This window comes from Thunnus albacares, chromosome 23 (genome assembly GCF_914725855.1).
Source record: "Thunnus albacares chromosome 23, fThuAlb1.1, whole genome shotgun sequence".
NCBI lineage: Eukaryota > Metazoa > Chordata > Actinopteri > Scombriformes > Scombridae > Thunnus > Thunnus albacares.
In genome coordinates, this window is record NC_058128.1 from 25229639 (window position 1) to 25256371 (window position 26733).

The following is a 26733-nucleotide window of genomic DNA, read 5'->3' on the forward strand; positions in this document are numbered from 1 at the left end:
TTTGGTAAAAAGGTTACACTCCCAATTAAGATTAACATTTCATAAGATGATTCAGGATATAAGGAAAACAACACATCTGTAATAAAAAATAATTTAGTTTTTGAACATTGAATCCGAAAAAGTTATGGAATTGGCAAACATCCTTGACAGATTGGGCAGCTCTATATAATGGAAAAGTAACACACCAAGGGTTGTAGTGAAGTGCTGATCACTTGAAGTAGACTTGAGAGTAGGAAAAAAGTGTTGCACACTCTGGCTTCTCATGCATTTCTCTTTTATTCAGATGACGTTTTGGCCCTCTTCAAAATCAACAATCATAGTAGGAAACAGGCACTGGTATGTTATATAGGCCACACCCTAGTAACACATCTGACTGTGATTAGCTAATCATGTTCCATCATAAGGGTGAGAAAAAGCAATGAAGAGGCCTTCAGGCAGCTCTGTCATTTGTCATGCCTTTCCAGTTACTTGGGGTGGTAAGGCACTGACATACAGCACTAGAAGTGCACTAGCCCTCTTGCCTTTGTCATGTATGTTTTTACCCCTACCAATCAAGTTATGTTCTCACTCTTCTGTGTTTGTTTGTCTGTTAGCAGGGTTATTCAAAAGGTTCTCTTCCAGGTTTCATAACATTTTCATGACAGGATACATTTTTAAAAGCTTTTTACCTATGCACAGGTTGAAGTTCTACTGGGCATCCCTCTAATTGCTAATGGCTAATACAGCTGTGGACAGGCCTTAACATAAAATCAACAAAAATACAGTCTACATACATTTGTGATGTATCCTTAATAAAATTTAATCCACACACTCGTTTTAATTGCAAAAACGCCTTGCTATGTGACCTACCTCATGAATTGCAGTAGTATCAAGGTTACAGCTTAGACTGCACTGACCCAAACAATCTAAAGGTGGTGTGACTGGGCAAACGAGTGAGTAGTACTGTACCAAATTCATCAATTCAATCAATCAATTAACTTCTACCATGGTGACCAGTTTACACCATCGTAAGGGCATCTTACAGGGCAAAGTATCTCATGTTCTTCACTGGAAGGGCACTTCACCATGTTTCTCACCCACTCAATACACCCTGCAGGGCACCTTACCATGTTTTTCTCCCATACAGTGCATCCTACAGGGCACATTAAGGGCACTATTTTTTGTTCATTAAAAGGGTACTCATCATGGCATCATGTTTTCTCACATGTGGGGGCACCCAAAAGGGAACTTAATTGTGTTTTTTTGTTTTTGTTTTGTTTGTTTTTTTCATTGAATGGGCACTAAATTCTGCACTTCGGTATTTTAGACTTAGGGGAACTGTAAATTGTACTTTTTCCATTTTTTGTTTGTTTGTTTGTTGATTTTTTTTGTTGTTTTTTTTGTTCATTAGAAGGACACCCTTATAGAACCTCCAGCTCACCCCATTACAACGGCAACTCATAGGGCACTGCATGACATCCTCTTCATTTAAAGGGCACATCATGTTTTCTCACTTTTGGGGGTACTTTATAGGGCACTATCACATTTTTTCTGCTGAAAGGGCACCCATGAGGGTACTTCATTCCAGATTGTCACAAATAGAGGCACTCTATAGGGCATTTCATCCTGATTTACCCATAACTCAGTCATTAGAGAACTTTGGTATGTTTTCTCTTTTGTGTGGGCACCTTAGAGAGCATTTTATCATACTGTGGGGGCACCGTAGAGGGCACTTTATCATTCTGTGGGGGTATTTTGGAGGGTACTTTATCATACTGGGGGCACACCTTAAAGGGCACTTTGTCAACTTAGATGGCACTTAATCATATTGTGGGGGCACCTTAGAGGGCAATTTATTGTACTGTGGGGGCACTTCAGAGGGCACTTTATCATACTGTGTGGGCACCGTAGAGGGCAACTTATTATACTGTGGGGGTACCTTAGTAGGGATGTGCAGTGAGCCCAGTATTTATATTTGTATCTGTATTTTTTGAGGCAGCAAAATTATTTGTATTTGTATTTGTATTCGAATCAAAGTGGAAAGAGGCTTAAAATCAAGTTTTTGTATTTATTACGCTTTTAATTTTAGAAAATTAAAGTGTTACAATAAGTGTTCATGAATAAACTACCTTACAAAGGAGGTCCCCACACCAGGTCTTGAACTTGAGTCTCCCAGATCATAGACGACTGAGCTAAAACTTTACTCATCAACTCATTGCAGGCAGACCTCTACCTATTTATACACCCATAACACAGAGACAGCACACCATGTAACATGTAGAAGAACTTCAAAGGTGATTCTTGCTTTGCACTTTTCATTTATTGCTCATTTCTTACAACCTAACTTTGTGGAAAGGAGAAGGGGAACAACAGGTTATGGAGAGTCCCTTGGGATATACTCCTAATAGATGTAACAGTGGAGCAGAGGAGAGAGACTGAGATAACAATGTAACCAACCTGCGAACTGGTATTTGACATGGGGTTTTTTTTTCTTCCCAAAAACAAATAATTTCTAAAATATTTGTATGAAACAAATATTCATATAAAACCCACTATTTGTGCTATGCCGAATAATGTATTTGTATTCGGGCACAACCCTATACCTTAGTGGGCACTTTTGGGCGGCTTAAGCTCTCAGCTCTACACTTCCCTCCCAACTGAGTGACACTCTCATTTCCATGCTCAGAGCATCTAGAACTGTAGATATTAATGGCTAAGAGCTATTAGTATTTTGCGCTCCTCCAGCTCTGCCTTTCACTGTTCTCACCGCCTCTCCCTCACTCCTGCTTCCTGTTCTGCCTTTGAATCATTCAAGCAGCTTTCAGGGTCCAGGCTAGAGTGCTGCTTGCTCAACAACTTGGCATCGGTCCTGGAAAGATTAAGAAAATCTCAAAAAAAATGTTGAGTCACACAAGTTCTGTTTTATCACCAGTGCCAGTGGAGTGTCCCATCAAAGGGAGGCACAACAGCCATTAAGACAGCGGCATGCAAAACCAATTCTTTAATGATGTTGTGCAGTGATTGGTTGTCAGAGCCTCTGCTCCATCTGCAGCATGCAGGCCTCTCTGAGCTTCAGAGCCTTTTAGAAACAACATCATATTGTATATTAGCAGAGGAATATGTCATACAGCTTGGCACGTGAGGAAACACTTTCCTGACGCGCCATATTGGACAATTTCCTTTTTTCTCTTTGCCAGCAGGTTTCTTTCTCTGTTTGATGATCATCAAATGCTTTGAGATATGAATTCATTTTGCAGAGGCTGATGATTTTCATCTCTTTATCCTTTGATTGAAGTTCATGACCTTGATTAATAGAAATCATTACCCTGTTCATAGAGTTTCTGTCACCTATTACAACTGGTAAAATAGCTTAGAAGTGCTAAATGATTGTGATAAAGATTGTATCCTGATTCCAGGCATATTCATCATATTCAGTGGGGAGCTAGGGTGACGATGTGGATCAATCTGTCGCGCCAAATATTTGGTCCAGATATCCAATATCCAATATATCTTTCTTGCCTTTAAACAGATGCTGGACAAAAGAAACAATATACAAATATATATCCTTTAGATGCAGTTGAATGGAACATCCACTAGTGACATTTCGAGCTACATGCTCGTCTTCAGACTAAACAAAATATATAGTCGCCATCTTAAATAGATCATAGGCTCCAGTCACATGACAGTGATGATATATGTGTTAAACCCATTTGTGGGGTTTCATCCTACAATCTATTTAAGATGTCAACTATATATTTTGTTTAGTCTGAAGAAGAGAACGTAGCTCTAAATGTCACTTGTGGATGTCCCATTAAACTGACTCTTAAGGAAAAAGGGAGCTGCAGTGTGCAGACTTTCATCTTTCCCCTGTTCATACTGACCATTAGAAGATCCCTTCATAATGCACTTACAATGTAAGTGATGGGGGACAAAATCCACAGTCCTCCTTCTGTGCAAAAATGTATTGAAAAGTTTATCTGAAGCTAATATAAAGCTTCATTCTGTCCAAATGAGTCAAATCAAGTAGACATCTTTCAACGTTACAGTCTTTTTAGTGCTTGCATGCGTGCTTGCGGCATGAGACTATTGCAGGTGATGTCTTTTTCCTCGCTTACACTTCTCATAATTACATAAAAGATCTCTAACGTTATGTTTTGCACCGTGTTTCAGCAAAGCATCTCTCACTCCCAGTCAGTAAGCCCCCACCCCCTGCTGTATGTACATGCACTTGCTCACTCACACACAAACACACACACACAGAGGCTCCTGTTGTTGAGAAAGTTGGGGAAGGTCTCATTTTTTACTTTACATCACTACTATTTTGTTTTCTCTTTATTTTTTGGGCTGACTTGTGAATGTTTTCCCTGCATTAAAATTGCAGAATTAGGTACCACAATGTCAAGGTAAATTTTTAAAAAATCCACCAGTTTTTCAGTATGCAAACTTTTTCCACCTTAGCCAAGCACAAAAACTTCTCTGTGATATTTTGCCTTTTTTTTAAATGTCTGACATTTTATATGCAACATAAAAACAGGTGCATTAAAATGAAACTGACTTCTTTTTCTTTTTTTAAATATAATCCGGCCAAAACTTTGCCTACACAATATCTCATTATGTAATAGCCAGTCTTATGAAATTTGCTAATCACAAGAGGATAAACCTTCTGGATTTTAATGACCCCACTCCAATATGCACTCACTGGCAGTTTTTGCCACGTTATTATTGAACATTAAAAACTCGTTCATCCTGTTAACACTGTTATATTGTGAGGTGTAATGAACATTGGAGCCTCTGGATCACTAACTGGGCCTTAATATGGCCCTGTTTTCGTGTTAATCTGCCATATCAAAGGTCTGTCAGAACCCCATCTCTCATTGCCATGGAGACACACTGATGGACAGCTGATAAGAGCATGCCATTGTAGTAACACTCCCATATGCTAGCCATCCTGTCACTATCTATGCTCAGTACATGCCTCCCAGAGATAGGTGATTGACAGCTGCTGGCCCCACCCTGGGCCTCCAGTTGGACCTGGAGACCCATGGTGTCATCTCGCCTCCCATCGTTCCAGCATCCAGCCCTGACTGGCAGAACCGCAGGGACCGATGTGTCCGATGTTCTCCAGGAGACGGCTGTCAGTGATAATTCCCTGTCCCTGGTCCATGGACGCCTTCCTCTGTATGTGCTCAGCTGACTCCCTCAGGCCTCTGACTCAACCTGCAGGGGTGCTCATACTGTTGCTGACATACCATGAAATTACCCATATGGCCCCCACCCCCCGAGGAAGGCACAAGGCTTCCACAAAAGCCACGAGACACGTTGTGAGGGCTTTCTCAGCAAATAGCACATATGTTTAAGGACATCAACTCTGCTCGCGCTGCTGCCAACTCATCCCCATCACACCCACCATCTCCCTCCTCCCTGCTATCTTGCATAATTTGATTTTCCCACTCTATTGTTTTCTCCTCAGTGGCAGTTGACATGGGGTAATGAAATTAAGCTCTATTCCTCCTCCCCAATGAGCTATGGCTGCAGGCTGCCTCTGTGACAGGGCTGCATGCTTACAGAAGCAAAACCTCAGCAAATCTCACTGAAACCTTTTCCCTTCCAACACCTCTCATCATAAAGCTTAAAAAAACACACCCACATGTGTGAAAAGTGGAACCTTGGCATCACGGTAGATAGGATTGTGATGAGCTTTGCACGGCTAACATGAAGACTTGAGGTTTGGCCCACAAAGTCCTCTTAGAGTCTTGCAATTCAACACTGTCAGAAATCAACAGTCTGTATGTCAGGGTACAATTTGGGTTTCACTTTTGTAGTCTTGTCTATCATTTCTATATATCTGGGACATCACAGTGACATTACTAAAAAGAAGTCTGAAAAGATGGTTGGTCAATAAACATAAGCAGCCAGATGATCAGACAGGTTTGAAAGAAACCTCCAGGTTAGACACACTCATTTCCAGCCAGCAGTCTACAATGACAATAGCCTCAGTAGACCAGAATGCAGCGCAGCTAAAAGCCATGTTGGGGTTAGAGTAATGCCGCATTATGGGATGGATGGGAAATATGGTGAAGATTCCCATGTTTACAACTTGTGAGTGTTCATGTCATCAGACGACTCAAAATGGTTGTATGATTACAGATTTGGTCAAGTGATGGTAAAAAAATACTGTGTACTGACAATAAATTTTCAGGCACTTCCATGTTATGAAGCACCAAGTCAGATATATTGGAGCTTTCAGAAAAGTCAGAATTAGTTGGTGTGAACAGTATTTACATATCAAAATCTGGAAATTACTCCAATATGACATGAACACAGAATGAGTGAGGCATCACTGACACAAATCAGTAGGTTACTTCAGTTTATTCATATGCACATATACTCCTATCATTTTAGGGGCTGTTGAAATGCAGTCTGGGCAATGTAGGAATTCACTCACTAATTACAGTGGTAGTAGAAGAGGCAGATGTGAGTAAGCCAAAAACGTAAATTGACCCAAGTCATCGACTGAAGATCAACTACAATACTAGGGGTGTGCCTGAATACAAATATGTTATTCAGCAAAGTACAAATGGTGGGTGGATTTTTTATGAATATTTATTTCATACAAATATTTTAAAAATGATTTGTTTTCAGGAAGAAAGAAAAAACCATGTCAAATACCAGCACGCAGGTTGGTTACATTGCTATCTCAGTCTTTCTCCTCTGCACCGCTGTTACATCTATCAGCAGACCTCAACGAGGGGAGTCACATCCACCTGCTACATGACACACATTTCCTAATTTAAATATCACTCCTGGAGTTGGGGGTGTTCCCTCTCTCCTTTCCACAAAGTTAGGTTGTAAAAAATATGCAATAAATGAAAAGTGCAAAGCAATAATCGCTTTTGTTCTTCTCTATATGTTACACACTGTGCGGTCTCTGTGTTATGGGTGTATAGATAAGTAGACGTCTGTCTGTACATTTGCAATGCACTTGGTTTTTGCTCAGTAGTCAGCGCAGTCGTCTATGATCTGGGAGACTCTGGGAGTGTGGGGTCTCATACTCGTACAAATACAAATATAAATCATTTTCCTGCCTCAACAAATATAGATACAAATACAAATACTTAGCTCTCTGCACATCCCTGTACAATATGCTTCATAGTTACAACACTGTGCTCCTCTACAGTCAGTCCCAACAGTGTGCAGGAGTATCCAAGGCAGCAAAACTGCTGAATAACAGGCAGCCTTTGAGCTGTAGCAGACAGGACATTTTCCTTTCCATCTATCTGACTGAGAAAATAAAATTTTCACACAGGCACCAAAAGCCATTTCTCTTTTATGAAATAACGTTTCATTGGGCCATTGGTCCTGGAGCAGAGGACGTAATTAAAAGGGAATTGCAGCACAGAGCTGAACAATGGAACCTATTAAGCAGTAGAGAAAGGCAGACAGACAGCAGCCTGTCATATGCTGATACAGTAAACAAATGAACACAGTTATTATCCACAGTTATTCACAGCACACCATCAGCAATCAGGAGGATTCAGTGTGTGCTTTGTGTGTATCTTTGAAGACAGTGGTTAATCATTCTTTTTTCCATTTGAACAGTTAGGACGTTTATTGTTCTACTGAACATTTCATTATTTCAGTCATTTATGTCTAGCTCCACTTTCTCTCATTGAAGCATAAAATGGCAACAACTTATAACTTTAATGCAACAATAGAAGAATGGCAGCTGGTTTCACTAAAGGAGTATTAGCTGCAACTTATCTTTGATTTGGCCCTTGGTGAATCAAACTGGCCGGACACCTATCAGCATGGCAGATATGAGATAGATAGTGGAATTGTATGGCTGGTCCTTTTTGTTTTTTCCATAAAAATCATGCCTAATGCAGTGTGAATAAATGAGTCATCATCTGTACTGATTTGTCTCACAGACCCCAGTATGCAAAGCAATATATACTAAACCAGAGAGTCTTGTTCATCTGCACTATAATAACCTAAGGTTTTCTTGCTAATAATAGGTGAGCAGGTATACCTTTCATCCCCCCCAGTAGGACAAAGAGATGTCACTCACATGCAAAAATAAATCCCCTCTACTTCCCCTTCACAACACTAACCTTTAAGCACCACTACTCTGGTCCAAACTAAAATATCTCAAACTATTGGATTCTGTTCTTAGTGAAATGACTTGAAATCTATTGGATTGATGGCTGTCAAATTTTGTTCAGACCTCAAGATGCATTGTAATGCCTTTGGCTATCCTCTGACTTTTAATCTAGTACCATCATCAGGTCAAAACTTCACTTTGTCCAATACTTTGATTTATCAGAATAAGAATCTGCTTTATTGGCCAAGTATACCAACATAATTTGTGTGTATTCAAGGGTGTTTAAACATATACTGTATTTACAGGCAAGAGCAGGGATGCAACTAATGATTATTTTTCCTATCAATTAATCTGTTGATTATTTTCTTGATCAATCAATTAGTTGTTTGGTCCATATAATGGCAGAAAATAGGGAAAAATGTCAATCACTGTTTTCTCAAAACCCAAGATGCAATCTAAAATGTTTTGTTTTGTTTCATCCAAGAGTCCATAACCCAAAGATATTCAATTTAATGTCGTAGAGAACTAAACAAAAAAAAAACAGAAAAAAAGACACAAAATGATTAATTAATTATCAAAATAGTTGCCGATTAATTTGATAGTTGGCAACTAATTGATTAAACCTTGCTTGCTTTTTGTGATATTCTATTATTCTTATAGTGTTATGTTGGATATCTACGTTAAACATGGTCAAAATTCCAAAACTAGAGGTTAATGTATGTAGAAATGCTCCTTGCAAGGCAAGAACCAGGGCTTCAACCTGCTGTGAATGCTTTGTTTGCAACAGCCTCTGTTGCAAAGGTTATTGCTAAGGTTTTTCCATGTGTTGCTTGCGTTGTCCACTGTACATTTACACTGTACAACATGTACGGATGTATTTACAGATCTTTGTATCTAAAATAACTCCAACTGTATATACTGTATATGTGTCTTTGAATCCTTGAGAAGAAGGTATATATAGTTTGAATATGAGCCTAAGAGGCAGCAACACATCTCAAATACCATCCAGTTGATGCTGATGATAGTGAGGTCAGCTCAAAGCGCATCTGTGCATAAATACATGTGTAACGTCCTTTTAAAGTCAGCTCTGAGATCAAACCTATATCACCACTGAGACAACAGAGGAGCAATCCAATTGTACCTACTTCACTGTCCTGGTAAACAACATTCCCTCCAAGGCGTGAAGGAGCAATTAAGTTTTGAAGCTTTGGTTTTCACGCTGAAGGGTTATCTGAAAGGAGCTTTTCACTAAGGCTTGTTTTTCTCTCAGGTAGCCAGCTAGCTTTCCCAGCATCTGTAGGGAGCTGCTACTTTGTAAATTCAGTACTGCCTGAGTTTCTAATTGAGGACATACCTGAACTCCAAATGCCCTGGTGTCTACAGTCTACTCACAGTTTGCTACAGTATTTCTGTTATTAATTAAAGTTTCTATCTTTTTAGTCTATAAAATACAATAAAATAATGAGAAATGACCATAACAACAGTGAGACAGATGATGTCTTCAAATTGCTTGTTTTGTTTAACCAACACTCCAAGATATTCAAATGACAATCATACAAGCACAGAAAAGCAACAAATCCTCACATATGAACATTTTTCCAAATTTGTTTCAACCAGAGTTCATAGTTCAATGCAATTTGATTTTTTTTTAACAAAATTAAACTTAAAACAAACAATAACTAGAAGATTTCTCATTTCTCACATTCTAAGTTTCTGTATGCAGAATGCAAATAAAAGTTGTAGGGTGAGTAATATCTGATTTGATATCTTTTTATGAACATGAAAAAACAAAATGCAAGACCCAACTCAAACAGGAAAAATGATTGACATGAGAAGGACAACAAAAGGCATGATATACTGATACTGATTGCTCTGTGTCTCTCCCTGAATTCTCTCTATAGAGAATACTAACACAACACACAGTATAACCTTTGCTAGGGTATATCCATCACTCAAACTTTTCAAACTTCCAGAGGTGGTGAAATGTAGTCAAATGCAAGGGCATGGATGACATCTGTCAGCTCCCAGCTCCAGCCAACACACAGGCCTCTATGCCCTGTCTGAATTCTGATGGCAGCAAGGAGGAATCTAGGATCCACAGACCAAGACAGACAGGCTGACAGCTGCAGAGACATGCATCAAACTGTGCATCACGGTTTCAACTGATCTCTCAATGAGGTATCCACATCAAACCTGACTGCTCAGTCACCCATAAACAGGAGTTACAGTATGCAGATGCAACAAGTCAGTTGTTTTATTAGACTCAGATGGCATAGAATATGCTCTGTACCCTACCAAACAGCGCAGGTATGTACAGATCAGACAGTGTAGACAGACCAACCAGTAAGTGTTGTTTCGGCTGCATCAAGGACATGACATTCACTGTCTTCCCACCAAGAATCTGCCAGATATATTTAATGGTGTGCCCTGCCAAGCCAAAAGCACTGCTGCTGGTGATTGGAGCTGGGTCTCTGTTGTGCTGGGCGAGTGCTTTCCCCCTGCACCACCCAATGTCTCAATCAATGTGCTACTGTAAGTGACTTAAGTCAGGCTAAAGTGGTACACAGGTGTAAGTTAAACTATCTGAAACTACTTTGCACTTGTATGATGAATCAAAAGATCTACATCTGAGGATCACGATAAGCCTGTGCCTGTTGTTCTTATCAGTAAATAACTGTACTCCACCTGTATTTCTGCTTTTGAGCTTGCACATCTCTTCTCTGTGAAATTGGAGGTGTTATCACTCTGTCAAACATATAGTTTTCTCTCAAAATCACACTCTTCTGCCACCTCTGTGATGACAGGTTGTGTATCTGACATTGAAATGTCCAACATGTACTCATTCACCCACAGTTCTTCCTGCCTCCAACTCCTGTCTCCACTATTCAAACACAAGTCTGCATCTGCTAAAAGTGCAAATTCTGAAGCCCAATTAACAGACCTAAATTTCTCAACATCTATGCTGAAGACCCAGCTCTGTTTTAAAAATAGTGCATAGCATCAGGATAGGTTCTAATTAGTCTATTTAAACTAAGTAACTGGTGGCACAGTCTGCCAGCACCTTAAACCATAATGTACATAACCATTAAACCATTAAAAGCCCCACCACAGAACAATGAGGAGATGAGGTTAAACAAGGTAAAATAAGCGATTGTGACTTGCTCAAAGTTACACCTGATAGACACCATGTTGTGTCTGAGGGACTGCAGCATTTCTATGGAGTTTCTAGCTGCAACAACAGAACTCCACCTCTGAGGACAGAGTGGAGCATGTGGCTTTGAAGCAGTTCTTTGTAACATTACCAAAGGTAGTTATGGACTGGATCCAATAGGTCACCAAAGGTGATACTGTCCCATGCATAGACCTCAACTTAGGGTGGAGATATGAGATTGAGCCTATTGGAGCTTTGCAGGTTTGACTAAGAAAGGCATGTCATCAGAGTCACAATCAAACAACTCCCACATTTTGGAAACACTTGTGCAAACTTTTTAGAGAGTCATTTACGAGCCTGGACAGTGGTGCTAGCAGTTAAGGGTGGTTTTGTGCCATGGCTTTTTTGGCTGGACCGGCCACAGACCAGCTGTATAGCCCCAAGTGTCTGTCCATCACTGACTCCTCAACTCACTTTCTCACTGACTCACTGAGTGATGAAGTTAAACCTTTAGTCGACCAGCCCAGTGTTTTCCCAGCCCTGTGTTTCCCCATTGGCTGTTGCTCTTTCAAAATGAATCAGTGGGACTGAGAGTAAGTGCAGTCCCAAAATTATAAAACACACATTTACTGACCAAAGCATCTCAGATAGAGGCTCCCGTGGATAACCTGCGGATACAAAGAGACACGACGGATCAATTTTTCCAGCCTACACGGCGGCTAGCAGCTAGTTAGCATGGCTAGCATCATTAGCATAGCCGTGCCGTGCTGTGTGTAGCCCATAGACTGCATGAAAATAAGGTGTAGCCATGGTGTTTCTGGTTTAACAGCGCTGTGCTGGGCAGGTGACAGCTGGCTCTGAAAGACGTTATGGCTCAGATATGAAGTCATACATCTGATGGACTGTTTGCCTAACATGCTAAAGTAAACACATGGATGAGACCATATGTTTACAGACATTCGCAGATAGAAACAGATGAATGAGCAGGGGGAGTTAACAGATAATTATAATAGTTATAATTAAAATTAAAATCTGTTCTCTTTCAAATCAAACATCCCAAGATATGAGTGGAAAGTATTGTCCTTGCAACTGCATTTATACCCTTTTTTTTTCTCAAACGTTGCTCAACCATGTCATGTGATATGCTATTTCAGTACACTTTAACAACAAATATTACTGGGACCACTTCAAAAAATTGCAGATGAACATTTAATATCCAGAAATTCATATTATAGGCACTACCAATGAATATCCCTGTAACAAATTGGCCACAGTTTCACATGTTGACCATAAACGGTCCAGACATATACTAGGTTTTGACCTAGTCTTGTTGTCTTAGAAGAGATGTCTTGGTCCAGCAATGAAAGTTAACAAAGTTGCAATATCTAAATCATCTGCCCTTCTCCCAATGAATCATGGGTTTAACTTTTCCAAACATGCTTGGTGTTATCATGCCCTAATAGAATACCAGGCACAATGATAGCAAAACTGGATCCTTTGCAGCAGAACTGACTTGGTCAGATAGCCCAGGAGATTTTTTCCTGTATAACAGAAAAAGAAACCTAAATGAGTTTGCACCAGGAGAAAAAGTGCTTGTGTTAAATCCCACTCACAGGTCTAAGTTACTCACCAAGTGGAATGGGTTGTTCATGGTCCCAAGTAGGCGATGTTGATTGTAAGCTAAAGCAATCAACAGAATTATCTCCAAAAAACTTGGACTGTGCAATTACAGAGGGAATTAGAAGACTGTGCCTGGTATACTTGGTGTGTAATATTAAACTTTTTTGCCAAAGTAAAGAATCTCATATCTGCTTTGCTCCTGACTATACTAGTACACTTTGAATTCTATATGGATAATATGCAAGATATTCTAGATACTTACATCTATTCTTTTTAAATGATATGACTTCGTACTGTCACTTGTCTCAAAAAAATACTTTTGTTCAAAAGTGATATCTCAATCATTTACTCCATGTCAGTATTGTGATTATATGTTTAAAGTAATCGGCTGCCACTAAGCATATGTATCCACAGACTTTCAGCACACAGTTCGACCAGAAAAAGTGAATTTAGTTAAAGTCCTCTGCTGGATTGCCTCCCAGTCACTGACTGACAGTCCAGTCAGTGCGCCTGTCATTTTGTCTTTCCTCTGCGTGTGTAACTGTGAGTCTGCATGTCAGAGAAGTGCTGATATCAGTCCCTGGAAACTTGTGGCACTAACATCCCTCCTTTGCATCTCGTCGGTCTACACCTGCCGCCACTCACAGCAGATTTTAGCATGTATATCACATTTCGTGTTCCAATTTGCCTGCATCAAATTCAGCAGAGTGATTACAAACTTGAGACAACACATGCAACACGCATAAAATGTGTCTTTTTGTCATTTTACCCAGAGTCAGATGAAAAGATCAGCATCATGTTCATCTCTGTGTGTATAGAACAGTGTAGGTTCATGTGTGTTACCTAGCTTAGCACAAAGACTGGGAACGGGGAAACTGCTAGCCTCTATCAGAGGTGGAAAAAATGCACCTTACAACAGCTCCAAAGGTGTCTTATTTACATGTTGTATCTCATGCATTTTTCATTAATTCTGTATTTTTAGCCATAGTGTACTTCTAGCAACAGGTCCTCCAAATTTAATAACAAAATACACAATTGGTCCAGGGACTCCAGAACATCACATACAAGCTTTTTCTGATCTGATGCCCCTACCAACAGGATGACATCATTTGTCTGGTGCTTTCCAAAACCATTACAAATCACTGTTAAAAAATATAATGTGATAACGCTATGGTTAAGATCTGGTAAGGTTTAGGCACAAAAAAGTTTGGTAAGGTTTAGGGAAAGATCATATCCAGTGATACACTGAAGACTCTGCATCCCAGAGAGCACAGCATGGTGTGAGGAGTGGCAAGGAGCCCATTGTCTGAGGAGTGCAGAGTGTGAGAGGGGGTGTAGGTGTGGAGAAGATCACAGAGGTATGAAAACATTTGTAGGTGAGGAGGAGAACTTACAATATCACATGAAACTTAACAGGGAGCCAGTGGAGATGCTGTAGGTAACCCTGGCAGCAGAGATCTGGACATTCTAGAGTATGTCCAAGGCTTTATTGGGCAGTCCTGGATTCCATTACAGTAATCCAGATGAGATGAAACAAATGTGTGGATGAGGGTCTCTACAGCGGGGTCACGAAGTGATGGCCAGAGTATGGAGATATTCCCAGATGGTAAAAAGCAGACTTGTTGGTTGAGGTCTGCTGGTCTTTGCTGCAGGCAGGATATTATGGCACATGTATTCATGCAGGAGAAGGGAAGTAATGCTGTGTGGTCACAGTTACTCCCGGGGCCAGATGCAGAAACAACATGTACAAACAAAAACCATGCATACACTATTTCCTGTATATAAACTGGTAATTATTAACACTGAACTGTGGTGAGCAGGGTTGGGAGGGTTACTTTTAAAATGTAATCTGATACAATTACTAATAACCGGTAAAACATGTATCACAATATTAAAGTGACGTAATTTGATTACTTTCCATTACTTTTGGATTACTTCAATACCAAATATGCAAATAAAGACAAGGGAAAAGAAATATCAATAAGATGACTTTTACTCAATTTTGTAAGACAACAGAACAATCAACACTTTAAATGCAAGTCCAGAGCAGTGGGTCTTCATCCATTTATGGATAACTGTGGGATTGGAAATGAGGCTCGTGCACATACGCCCAGTTCCACAATGACTGAGATTAATAAAACACAACAATGTGTACGCACGGCTTTATAAATCTGATGAAAAAAATGCATATGCATATTTCTGTCTTTGTGCATACACACAGTTGACACACAAGGCATGAATCTACACATAGGTTTATGCATCTGGCCCCTGGAGTCCCATAGTGACCTGCAGGATCTGGCTCTTCAAAGAGAACAAGCTGAATGCTGATCTGACCTGACAGAAGGACTGTCAGGGTGCAGAGTGAGTGGAAAATATCAGTCAAAGTAGAGCAACAACTCACCCTGACCTACATCACCGTCATCACTTAGCCTTTTATTCAAACATATGAAGCAAATACAGATTTATCTTATCGTTTACTCTTATCAGACACCAGTGTATAAATCAAGGTTGAATAAATTAATGAAAAAAGTCAACACCTTCAACCTCTGGGGAGCATGAACGTGCTCAATCAATTTAATTAAAAAATGTGTGTGGATCAGCAGCAGGGTTTGCTGAGGAAAAGAAGAATATTGCAGAATTTATGGGGAAAATATTAAGATAAGATATTTCTAATGCAAAGGACATGGCAGTTAGAAGAAAGCAGACTATAAAGCAAAACCTTATAATAATGTGAAGAAGAGTGTGTAAACAGTGCAGATGCTCAGTCAGCTGAATCATGATTTCTACATTGTCACTGGCTGTCAGACAGCTTCCACCGAGTTCCTCCTCGTGCCTCACTGTATAGTATAGATGTGCAGAGGGCCCAGTATTTGTATTTGTATCTGTATCTGTTGAGGCAGCAAAATTATTTGTATTTGTATTTGTATTAGAATAAAAGTGGAAAGAGGCTTTAAAATCCTGCTTTTGTTCTTATAACGCTTTTAATTTTAGAAAATTAAAGTGTTATAATAAGTGTTCATTAATAAGCTATCTTACAAAGGGGGTCCCCACACCAGGTCTCAAACTGGAGTCTGCTAGATCATAGATGACTGTGCTGACTACTGAGCTAAAACTTTACTCATCACCTCATTGCAGACAGACCTCTACCTATTTATACACCCATAACACAGAGACAGCACACCGTGTGATGTGTAGGGAAGAACTCCAAAGGTGATTCTTGCTTTTCACTTTTCATTTTTTACAACCTAACCTTTGCACACCCCTACTGTATAGGTCACGGGTCACTGCGGTTACAGTATGTGACTGACAGGCCTCCTTACAGGCAGTTCCACATGATCTCCTTCCTCATGGAATCACCCACTAATATCAACATCTGCATTTGTCAAAAACAAAGAATATTAGCCTGATACATGCAGGAAGGTCAGTCTTTACAGTACTTTGCTCTTTGCATCTATAATGTTATACATGAATAATGTGTTAGGATTAAGTGAGAATAGCACGTATTATCACCTGTTTGTCACATGAACAGATCTGGTTACATTTGGCAGCTGGTGCGCCCACATAATGTCACAGAGGGCAGATAGCTCCTGCTACACTGATCTTTCTGAGCTTTAAAGCAGAGTGGAGAATTCAGAAGAACAACAAATTGAAAGCATCCAAACAGCATCAAGATACAGTATAAATGATTAAATTTATGAATTTTAGTAAAATGGCTATTTGTAACGTTTTCACCTCAACAAATCATTTTCATATTCATTTAGATTGTATGTAACAATAGGCAACGCAGAGTGATACCAATGAATGTTCACATAAGCCTACATATAGGGGTTTTAAACAGGGCAGTCAACATAGATGTGCAAACCTCCTCTGAGTCAAACCAAGTGAAACCTGTAGGGCATCATTACAGGGTATCAGGTTGTGCACAGATGGAAGCAGCAGGTCAGCTTCAATTTTATGCACTGTAAAAAAAAAAAAAAAAAAAAAAAATCGTAAAAAAACACTTACCGTCAAATAACAGTAAAAAACTTTTAGCTATTCTAAACAGATTTATTTTAAAAATACTTTTATTTACTTTCGACATTGTCTGCATTTTTACAGTCCAACCATTGTAAAATAAAAATAAAATGTCATAAAACATCGCTAGAATGTTAAACGAATGTATAAATCTGCATAAAAAATCAAAAAGACTGCAGAAATACCTTAAAATGACCTACTTTAAATGAAGGCTCTTGTTTTCATACAGTAATCTTTGGTAAATTCATAGGATTATTCAATCCATTTCATTAAATCAACTACAATTTGGAATGTCAACATAATACTAAAGAACATTATGCAGGTTGATTAACTTTAAATTAATTAACTAAGTAAATAAAAATAAATAATCTGATCTAACATGTTTTCCAGGATCTAGTGTTCATAATTTTGTATTTTATGCAGTATGAATGTTTGTGGATATGTTGTATGATTTCTGCCACCAGGTTGTGCCTTTGAGTAAGGTGAGAGTTTTGAAGCAGAAGTAGTAGAAGAAGAGGAACTTCCTACAGTTACAGTAGTTAGCACAAAGCGAGTGGGTTTTAACAGCAGCAAAAATATGCTGGTGGACTGTAAGCTACATATACTGCTTTGTTGTGGTTGTAAAGTGTGCAAATAAAGCACTGCCAGTTATACTACAGCTCAGCATCGGCCTGAGTCTCTGCCTGCAACACATGACTATTTTGGTATATTTACTCACCAAATGGAAAATCTACCCGCATTTGGCGCTTGCACAACGAAACAGTATTCTATCTGTTAATTCTTTTTTTCTGCTGTGGATTGTATAGACTAATACATCCATTAATTTAGAACACTGAAATTGTTCAAACGTCAAGCATCATCAAGGAAAAATATCATCTTGTTTGCATGATCTTGAAGGATTGCATTTGTCACACAGTTGATTAGAGAGAAGGAGAGACCATTCTGCTGTGGTTGAGTTACATTGACTTTGAACTAGTGAGGGATCATGAACAGAATAATGAAGCTCTGTCATGAAAAGCTGTCAATTCATAAGCTTTCTTGTCTAAATCAGAAACGGTCTGGTAATATTAAGCTCAAGAGAAAATCAGCACAGGTATGGGAAAATGCTTTCAACAAGCTTTCAGCTCAATCCTGTCTTGCATCGTTTTCTAGGTCCTGCTAGACACGGTCTCAAAAAGTTTTCATGGTCAGTATCTACAATAATGCAAATAGGCGATTCGGCTAAATAAAAACTGTCAAGTCTTTTCGAGTCATCTGCCTCAAGTCAAAGTCAAGTCAAGTGTTATCAGTGTTAGTCAAGCAAGTCGCAAGTCCTCAAATTTGTGACTCGCATCCAGTCATGCGACTTGAGTCCCCCACCTCTATTAATATTGATTGAACTTTCCTTGGCCATGGAAATAGGGGCTAAATTCAAAAACAGGAGCTAAATTCCTTCCAGTAACAAACAAATAAGCTAATACATAATCAGTATTAACATACAGATGTGAATCTGCATGCTAAAAAAAAGTCTCAAGTTCATATGGCAGATTGAAAATCACCCACTTTCTTGGGAGAAAAATGACTTGAAGCTTAAAAGAAGAGAGCAGCAGAAAAGTGGGTCCATCTCCCGTGCAGCATACGCACATGGGCTGTTACTTTTTCCCAAAATAAAGTTTGAATGAATTCACAGTGCTATGGAATTCGTTCAAATTATGTAGAACATTAGCATTATGTAATTTATAGGCAAAAAATAGGAAGTTAGGCGAGGTTGTGTAGCTGCTGCTGCTCTGATTCTTTAGCCTTGCTTGGGTGAGAAGCTAACAGGTGACTCCATTTGTTGTTGTGGTAATGTTACTGTAAAGTAGTTGCTTCATACAAAGTCGACAAACAGCCTTATCTTTATCGATAATTTTGCCATTGATGGAGTACAATCCGAAATGCTTACACAGCGCTTCTGAGGTGCATTGTGTTGATATGATCAGAGTTTCCTCCAGTTTTCATCACACTCTCTCTACCTAGCCCTATGTCATTCAATAATTCCAATGTGACAGTGCGGTTTAGCCACTGATCTATATAATGAGTGAGCTAGTGCACACACCTGGTAAACAGATAGTAGGTCTCAGTCATGCAGTGTCAAGTCAAGTCAAGTCAAGTCAAATTTATTTATATAGCACATTTCATATGGCAAGCGTAAACTCAATGTGTAGCACCCAGAAACAGTTCCTTAAACTCCGCTTGGCTTTCCCCTGGCTGAGAACACCCTCCTGCAGGGTGGTGAGGCTGGGTATGACCATGGGGATGTTGAGGCCCAGAACCTTCCAATAACCATGCAGGCCATATGTGAAGGCTGTGCCTGGGAAAACCATGCCAGTCATGCAAAACAACTCAGGAAGAGGCTGGTGGATGCAAAGTTCAAATAATTATCATGATTAAAATACTTTTTTTATCAATAAATTTGTGACACATTGATATACTAACATTACATTAAAACATATATATTTTGAGGTGTTCTATTAATTTCCAAGTGTATTACGACTGTGTTTCTAACCCCAACTACGGATTGTTTCAGCTTCTGCCGTCTGGTAAACGGTACCACGGCCTCAAAGCCCGGATCAGCAGGCTCTGAGACAGGTTTTTCCACCAGACAACCAGGCTTATGAAAAATGAACACTAATTGCCTACACACACACACACAGTCACACAGCAGTTTATACACACTACACTATACATATCACTACCACACTGTAAATCTTACTGCATTGTGTTTCTTTTTTAAATGCTATAATGCTGTTACTGTGCTGCTATATTGCTATTTTGTTGTTATTGCTAGTTGTTGCTGCTGCAAAGTCGAAGAACATACACACCAACACTAACTCAGTTGGTAGGCGGCAGGTTACCGGTAATGTATTTACTAGCAGTAAATAAGAGCAGCTGGGCGGTCTAATGTTTCTTTAATTAATAGTATTAGTAACTCATCAAGCTAACTGGCTAAACTTATTAACACTAGCATACTAGCTGTCACTCAAAGTCTTTCTCAGGTCACAACTTGCCACAGCCTTTTATTTAATATTTGCAGGACAGAATAGGAGCTTAAACATGTAACAGGTCAACTGACAAATGTAATTTATTTAACGTTACTATGACTGATGTGAGATTCTGATTCAAGGCTAACATTAATAGCTTCATTAGGACTGGCATAACGTTATGTTATCTGACGCCACACAGACTTGCTTAATGCATACAAAAAGCAAATGCTAACAGCACTGCTGACTCCACATACATTTTAAAATTCTGACACTTATGCAACGTCAACGCTTTAGTTATGTCAAGTTGTAGTTAACTTAGCATTGCTATCTTACTTTCCTTTTCTGCTGCCCTTAGTGTCAGCTCAATTCATGACAAGTTCAGTGGATATCTCTCTTTATATGAAACTTCATATGAAGAAAAACAAAATGATTAATGGCTTCAAGTTATGCGCTTGTATCTGAACCAACATTGCGAATTCAGCTGCCTTGCAAAGTAAGATGGTGATAAACAGTGATAGACAGATGGTTCGTCCAATCACCTGCCAAGTATTTTTTGCCCTGCCCTTTTCCAAACACTTTCCATGGATGACTTCACAGATGGTTCTGTGTAATAAACCATCTGGCGCGTCAGGTTAGGTGATTACAACCAGCTGCTATAAATCATCCAAACAGGCATCATCAAAAAATAAGTATTAATAAGAAAAAAAAATAATAATGAAATTTAAGACAATTTAAGCCATCCATCACATTATGTGATTGCAACAACCAGATAGTGATCACCTGATTTACAAACACACAATAAAAATAGCATGGAGGTGAACATATGTAACCTCATCATGTTCAGAATCTCCATAAAAAATAGCCTGCAAGTGCATGTACATAAATACAAACAACCAAGAGACAAATATTAATCAGAAGAATATCAGTTAGAAAAATAGTAATAAAAAAATGAATAGGAAGAAATATAACACATTCTGTGATTATAACAGCCAGATGACCAATAGATCTACTCAATATATCACACATGTGATAGTAGTGATGTTTGTTTGGTTTTTTTTGCTTTGTACTGTTTATTGTTGTGCTGTTGTATGTTTTGATTGTGGGGGACTACGGATGCAAATTAGCTTCGAGCTAACTCCGGTGCAGTGCATCTTTAATGTTTAAAACTGCACACTGTCCCAATCAATAAATCAAATCAATCAATCAATCAAACTGCTTACAGATCAGAGGTGACAGAATTAGTATGCTATTAACTCACTATTTAGCACTACTGACAATTTATGAATCTATTTCTTTAAATGAAAGAAAAAGTGTAATAGTAATTAATATTAGAGTTTATTTTTAGTTGTCTCCAGACAAGGTGCCCCATATATAACTTAACAGCACAGCACGGCTCACTGAGGCCAAAATGAGCTGTGTTGGCTGTCTCCTGGTCGAGTTATATCTGTGTTAGTATATGTCCATGTTTACGTGTTTTATTTCTTTATACAAGGCTGCAGTTTGAGTGTCTCCCAGCCTATGCTCCCAGCAGGCAGCAGCTAGCTGTTGCTAGTTGCAATATGTGAGGGGAAAGCAGCTTACCTTTCTTTCTGACAGGGATGGTTGGATCTGGTTGGTGCTACTTCTGTATCAGTCACATACACTCAGGACGGGGTTTTTTATTGATTACATTGATTATTATGTCAGTTAAACCCCCGCTGTCACCGCTCCGAGTGAAGAGCATTCCTCCACAGCGGCACCAAGTTTCCCAAACGAGCCAAACAAACCTCCAAACTAACTGTCAGGAGGGAAACTGACAACAAATAAGGAAAATAACAACTCTCTGGCTGGAGGCAGGTATAACAACGGGCAGGAGTCCCGGTTGAAATAGTACCACAGAAAGCAAGCTAAATAACTGAGTAATGAGTAGTGGCACATAACGTTAAGACACACAGTATTTTTTTGACTTTTAACTTGTTCAGTGAGGCAAATAAATTTCTCTTCCACTTGCCCTACAAAAAAATCCACTTGTCCCGGACAAGAGGACAAGTCTTAATGTCGAGCCCAGTCTTCATTCATGCTCTCAGGCCAAATGTTTTGACCTTTCTCATCCCACCACATGGTGTCCTCCATCCAAGCCCCCCCCCTCCCCCTCCTCTTCCCCCTGGCAGAGCAGCTCACCCATGACATTCTAATCTACTTGGGGTAGGAAGTTTGCTTGGAGCACTTCCTCCTCCTTCTCTCCTCCTCCTCATAATTCTGTGTCTCTCTGCAGCCAGCCGCTGTCACTGTCATTACCCTCCTGCAGTGCACACTGCTGTCCTTGTGGCAGAGCCTGGCCTTATTCTTTCACTTCTCTCTGTTTGCCCTCACAGTGTCGCATCTGCCAAATAGATCACATTTATAAAACTGCTGTTAGAGTTAATATTTAACACAAAAGACACATTAAGTAGTCTCTGAGTTCTCCTGCCCTCCATTAGTGAGTAGTTTTTCCTCCAAAACTATACATACCAGATGTATAAGCCAGAAAATTGAGTTTTTAAACAAGCAGCTTGAGGCACGTTAGACGAAAACATAGCAAGTGCTTCTCTCAGGACTCATACTTTTATATATTATCCAGTATTGTCTTTTATCCTGAGGAGTTCCTTACAAGATTAACCATTGCATAAACATCCTAAATCACAAAAAAAGAAAGGGTCAATTCAACACATCACAAAAAGATTGTACTCTGGAATCCACTCAGTGCTATTCTGGATGTTTCTGTTGTGTTTCTGTTTAATTTATGTACACATGTTGTACATACGACGCTCATAGTGATAAACCCACAGAGAATTGTCACCAACTCTTCTTTTTTTAGGAACACACTGCAAATATACTTACAAGTAAAAGATGTATGTGATCATTCCATGATGGCAGTAATTAGATCATTGATAAAGTTATCCTATGTGAATAGTGGACTTCCACTGTTACAAATTAGCTGTCTGGTTAGACTGAACTTGGCTCTCTTTCATCAGGGCTCTGGTTGATGAGTGGAGCACAGATGGATTGTTTGTATGACATCTTACTGTATGTCTCTATATGATTCAGTTGTATAACTTGGGCCCCTAGCAATACATTTTTAGTAATGGCTAAAATTGAGCATCTCTATGTAGCCCTTACTTTTAGATTGTCTTGTTTAAGCTGGTTATTAGGACATCTGGATATTTCAGGAAGTCTGAAAGGTATAATCTTTATGGTGTGTCTCTTGGTGTCAAAAAATATATATGGAATGAAATATTGATGTGTTCTTCCAAATTAATCTAGTTTTCAGTGATTGTGATGAACTCAGGTGTACCCCTGTAACTTGTTGATGATGTAACTGATTATGGATTGGTACCGTGTGTATACTGTATAAGGCTCTATCTGACTCTTGTTTTGAACTTGCCTTGAGAAAGTGTCAAAATGTCAGTTATATAATAAAATCATTAGAGCTTAGAGTGTGGTTATGACGTGCCGTGACCAGCGCTTAGTTTTTGGAGTGCATTCACCAGATGGAACATAAACTGGTTGAAACTCACTTCTGTTCGTTTTGATATATTAATTCAGTGATACCTTGACCCCTCTGAAACAGAATGTACTGTGTGTAAAAAAAAATTCTGCTGGATGCTTATGCTGGAAACTTATAAGGACATGGTTTTCTGTCAATTGGACACAGGCTGTAGAAATGTTTAAAATGCTACACCACTGTGTCATCATGCATCATCCCTACACGTTTAATCAGAACTGAACTAGTGTGTCTGTGACCGACACTGCTGAACACACTGAACATGTTTGTGTCATGTTCTCCCCTGAATCCTTCAGGTTGTTGTATACTTGTTGTCCTGCTGATGTGTAAACTCTCTCTGCTGGTGTTTCCTCAGACTTGCGGCGAATGACGGCAGGTTTCATGGGCATGGCGGTGGCCATCATCCTGTTCGGTTGGATCATCGGCGTGCTCGGCTGCTGCTGGGACCGAGGCCTCATGCAGTATGTGGCCGGCCTTCTCTTCCTCATGGGAGGTGAGTCACACAAACACACAGACACACTGAGAGATGATTTTAGTATCACCATCTTATCAGTCATCCTAATGCTGTAGGAAAAAAGTAAGAAGATTCAAGAAACATGAATCTTTTAAGAAACTTCTGTTTTGTAGAATTTCAATTTTTATGATTCATCCAGTAATGTTGGATTTATGGTGGTAATGGGCTTCCATAAATCAGCCCATCAAGCCCCAAGCATCTTACTTCTGTACACATATATTTCTGTTAAAAGAACTGTAACTGTAATTACATCAACAAGAAGAAGTTATTTTAACAGCTTTCTGTGAAATGGTTTCAAACAAATAGTGCTAAGAGTTTTTCTATCTCATGTCTGTGTGTTCAGTGCAGAGCTAGAGTCAGGAAATGGTTAGCCTAGCTTAGCATAAAGACTGAGACCAGGGACAAACAGCAAGCCTGTCTCTGTTTCTGAGTTCAAAAACACCTCTAAAGCTCACTTTTTTACACAATATGTCACGTGTCTTTAATCAATACAAAAACAGAAATGAAAAAACAGTTTGTGGTTTCATGAGGGAGTTAAATGTTGGAACTATTTTTTACTGAAACTATTTCTTGACAAACAGTTAATCCATCCATGCAGTACTTCTGTGCAGTGACTACACCTTTATTAGATGGTGATAGTAGAGATGACAGGAAATGAGGTAGAGAGAGCAACAATGGCCCCTGGCAGGAATTCAGCCAGAGATGTAACCGTTATAAGTATAAAATTAAGTCAAAACAGTCAGAATGCAGACCAAAAAACTATGGATTTTTGAGTGTGCTAATGCACACTATTCTCCCATTGATTTGATTTATTGTACCTGAAAAAATGGTGTACTGTAATTATTTGTACATACTATATACAATTAGTTTGTAGTATGGAACTGTGACACAGCCATGGTGTGTAACTGCTTAAACCAGTAATTGTTATTTTTACATTTCTGTTCGTGTGTGGATTAAAGAAACAAGTGAGCTTTAAAGGTGTTGGTAGGTGTATTTTTGAACTTTGGACAGAACCAGGCTAGCCCCTGCTTCCGGTATGTATGCTAAGCTACGATAAGCACATACCAACTCTGTACTGAACACACAGGCATGAAACTGATATACATCTTCTCATCTCACGTCTCCCAAGTCACTTTCTCTGGGGATACAAAGGTCCAGGGTTTGAATCCCCAGGTGGCTAAGTCCTACTTGCCAACAATGTAGCAATCTATGCATGTGTTATGTTTGGGGCAGTTGTAGCTGAGGAGGTAGAGCGGGTCGTCCACCAATTAGAAGGTCGGTGGTTCAATGCCTGGCTCTTCCAGTCCACATGTTGAAGTCTCCTTGGGCAAAATACTGAATCCCTATGTGTGGGTGAGTGAGCATTAGAAACATTGTAAAGTGCTATGAATAAAAGGCACTATATCACTCCTGATGAGCAGGTTGCCACCTTGCATGGCAGCCTCTGCCATCAGTGTATGAATGTGTGTAAATGGGTGAATGTTGACATGTATTGCAAAGCATTTTCAGTGGCCAGTAGACTAGAAAAGTGCCATATAAATGCAGCCCATTTCCATTTACTCTCAGACAGAAAGTGAACACATATTGTATATTTCCCAAATGTTGAACTATACTTTTAACTATGCCTCAAAATAACAAAACAGTCATTTGATAGCTAAACCATTATCCATATGTGAATTTAGCTTAAATACTTCCACCTGCCATGACCACCATCACATACAGTCAAACTACCAGTCAACACAGAGGGAAAACACTGAACAGCAATGTGTGTTTTTGTGTTGTCATTAGTTATTATAGTGCGGATTCAGATTGATGACTGACAGTGTAGTATATGAGCATGCATATCCAGCCCCTGCACCCACCTACACAAACACACACGCTGATGTGCTGCATGGCTCTGGCTGGGCAGGAGGCAACTACACACTCAATTATGATGGGCCTTGGATTAGTGCTGTGCCCTACAGTTGTATAATGAACAGGCAATTAAAAAGTCAATTATGCTGCTTGGTAATAAAGGCACAAGAAATAGGTTGGGTCAGACTGCAGCAACCAAATCACAGCGAAGCAGCCTGCAGGGTCACATAATGCCCAAAATGAGGCCACATTTAGAGCCTGCATCTAGAACTGCTTCTAGTGAGCACAATCCACAGTTAAAGATTAATTTAGATGAGACAGAGGGGACAAATGATTCAAAAAATATAGCAAGCTCTGTTTAGAAATATAGCCGCAAGCAGCAGTTGGCGGGTTCAAATCTTTTTGCGCTCAATGGAAGGAAGCAGCTCAATCAGTCAAAATTAAAGCTGCAAGCAGCATCAAACAGGTTTCAGGCTTCACAAAGGTGAGCAAAGTCACTTCAGTTAGTTTAATTCTGTTGAAGGGAGTGAGACCAATCACACACTTGTTTCATCATCAGAAAGCCTGCAGTATTTCAATGCTGCCATGCCCACTTGCAATGATCAATATCGCACTTCAGATTTTGGTTAATACTTACCCCCAGAGTATACACACCAATTTTGGTGACATTCTGTCCACCGGATTTTTCAGATACACGTTTATGGCATTTGTGGTGCCCCCTATGGGTCGGGCTCAAAATGCTTTGGTAGTTCTGTTCCCAATCACAGATTGAAGTGATGTACTAAGATTTATGATGACTGAACAAATGGTTAATGAGTTATGGTCAATATTCTCTAAGCCCCGCCCTTTGCAAAGATATTTTGGTTGGTGGCGGCCATGTTTTTCTACCAATCTTGCTCATTTATCATAGAATTGTGTATCTCAGTTTTCACATTATGTAACTTAGCAAAAAATCCATCATGTGGAATTTTA

At 39.5% G+C, this 26733-nt stretch overlaps 1 protein-coding gene and 1 long non-coding RNA gene across 3 annotated transcripts in view; one reads left to right on the forward strand and one right to left on the reverse strand.

Annotated features, from left to right (window-relative positions):
- tmem178b (transmembrane protein 178B) overlaps positions 1–26733 on the forward strand; it is a 137768-nt gene that overhangs the window by 107542 nt on the left and 3493 nt on the right. For both annotated transcript variants that reach the window (XM_044344149.1, XM_044344150.1), the window contains exon 4: positions 23749–23886. In XM_044344149.1, coding sequence (XP_044200084.1) covers positions 23749–23886 — 138 coding nt within the window. The remainder of the gene's footprint in view (positions 1–23748; positions 23887–26733) is intronic.
- On the reverse strand, positions 16912–26645 carry LOC122975626. Its single transcript, XR_006400755.1, has 3 exons — positions 26565–26645; positions 18404–18406; positions 16912–16922 (listed from the first exon to the last, which is right to left on the reverse strand). It is a non-coding gene; the product is annotated as an uncharacterized LOC122975626 (long non-coding RNA).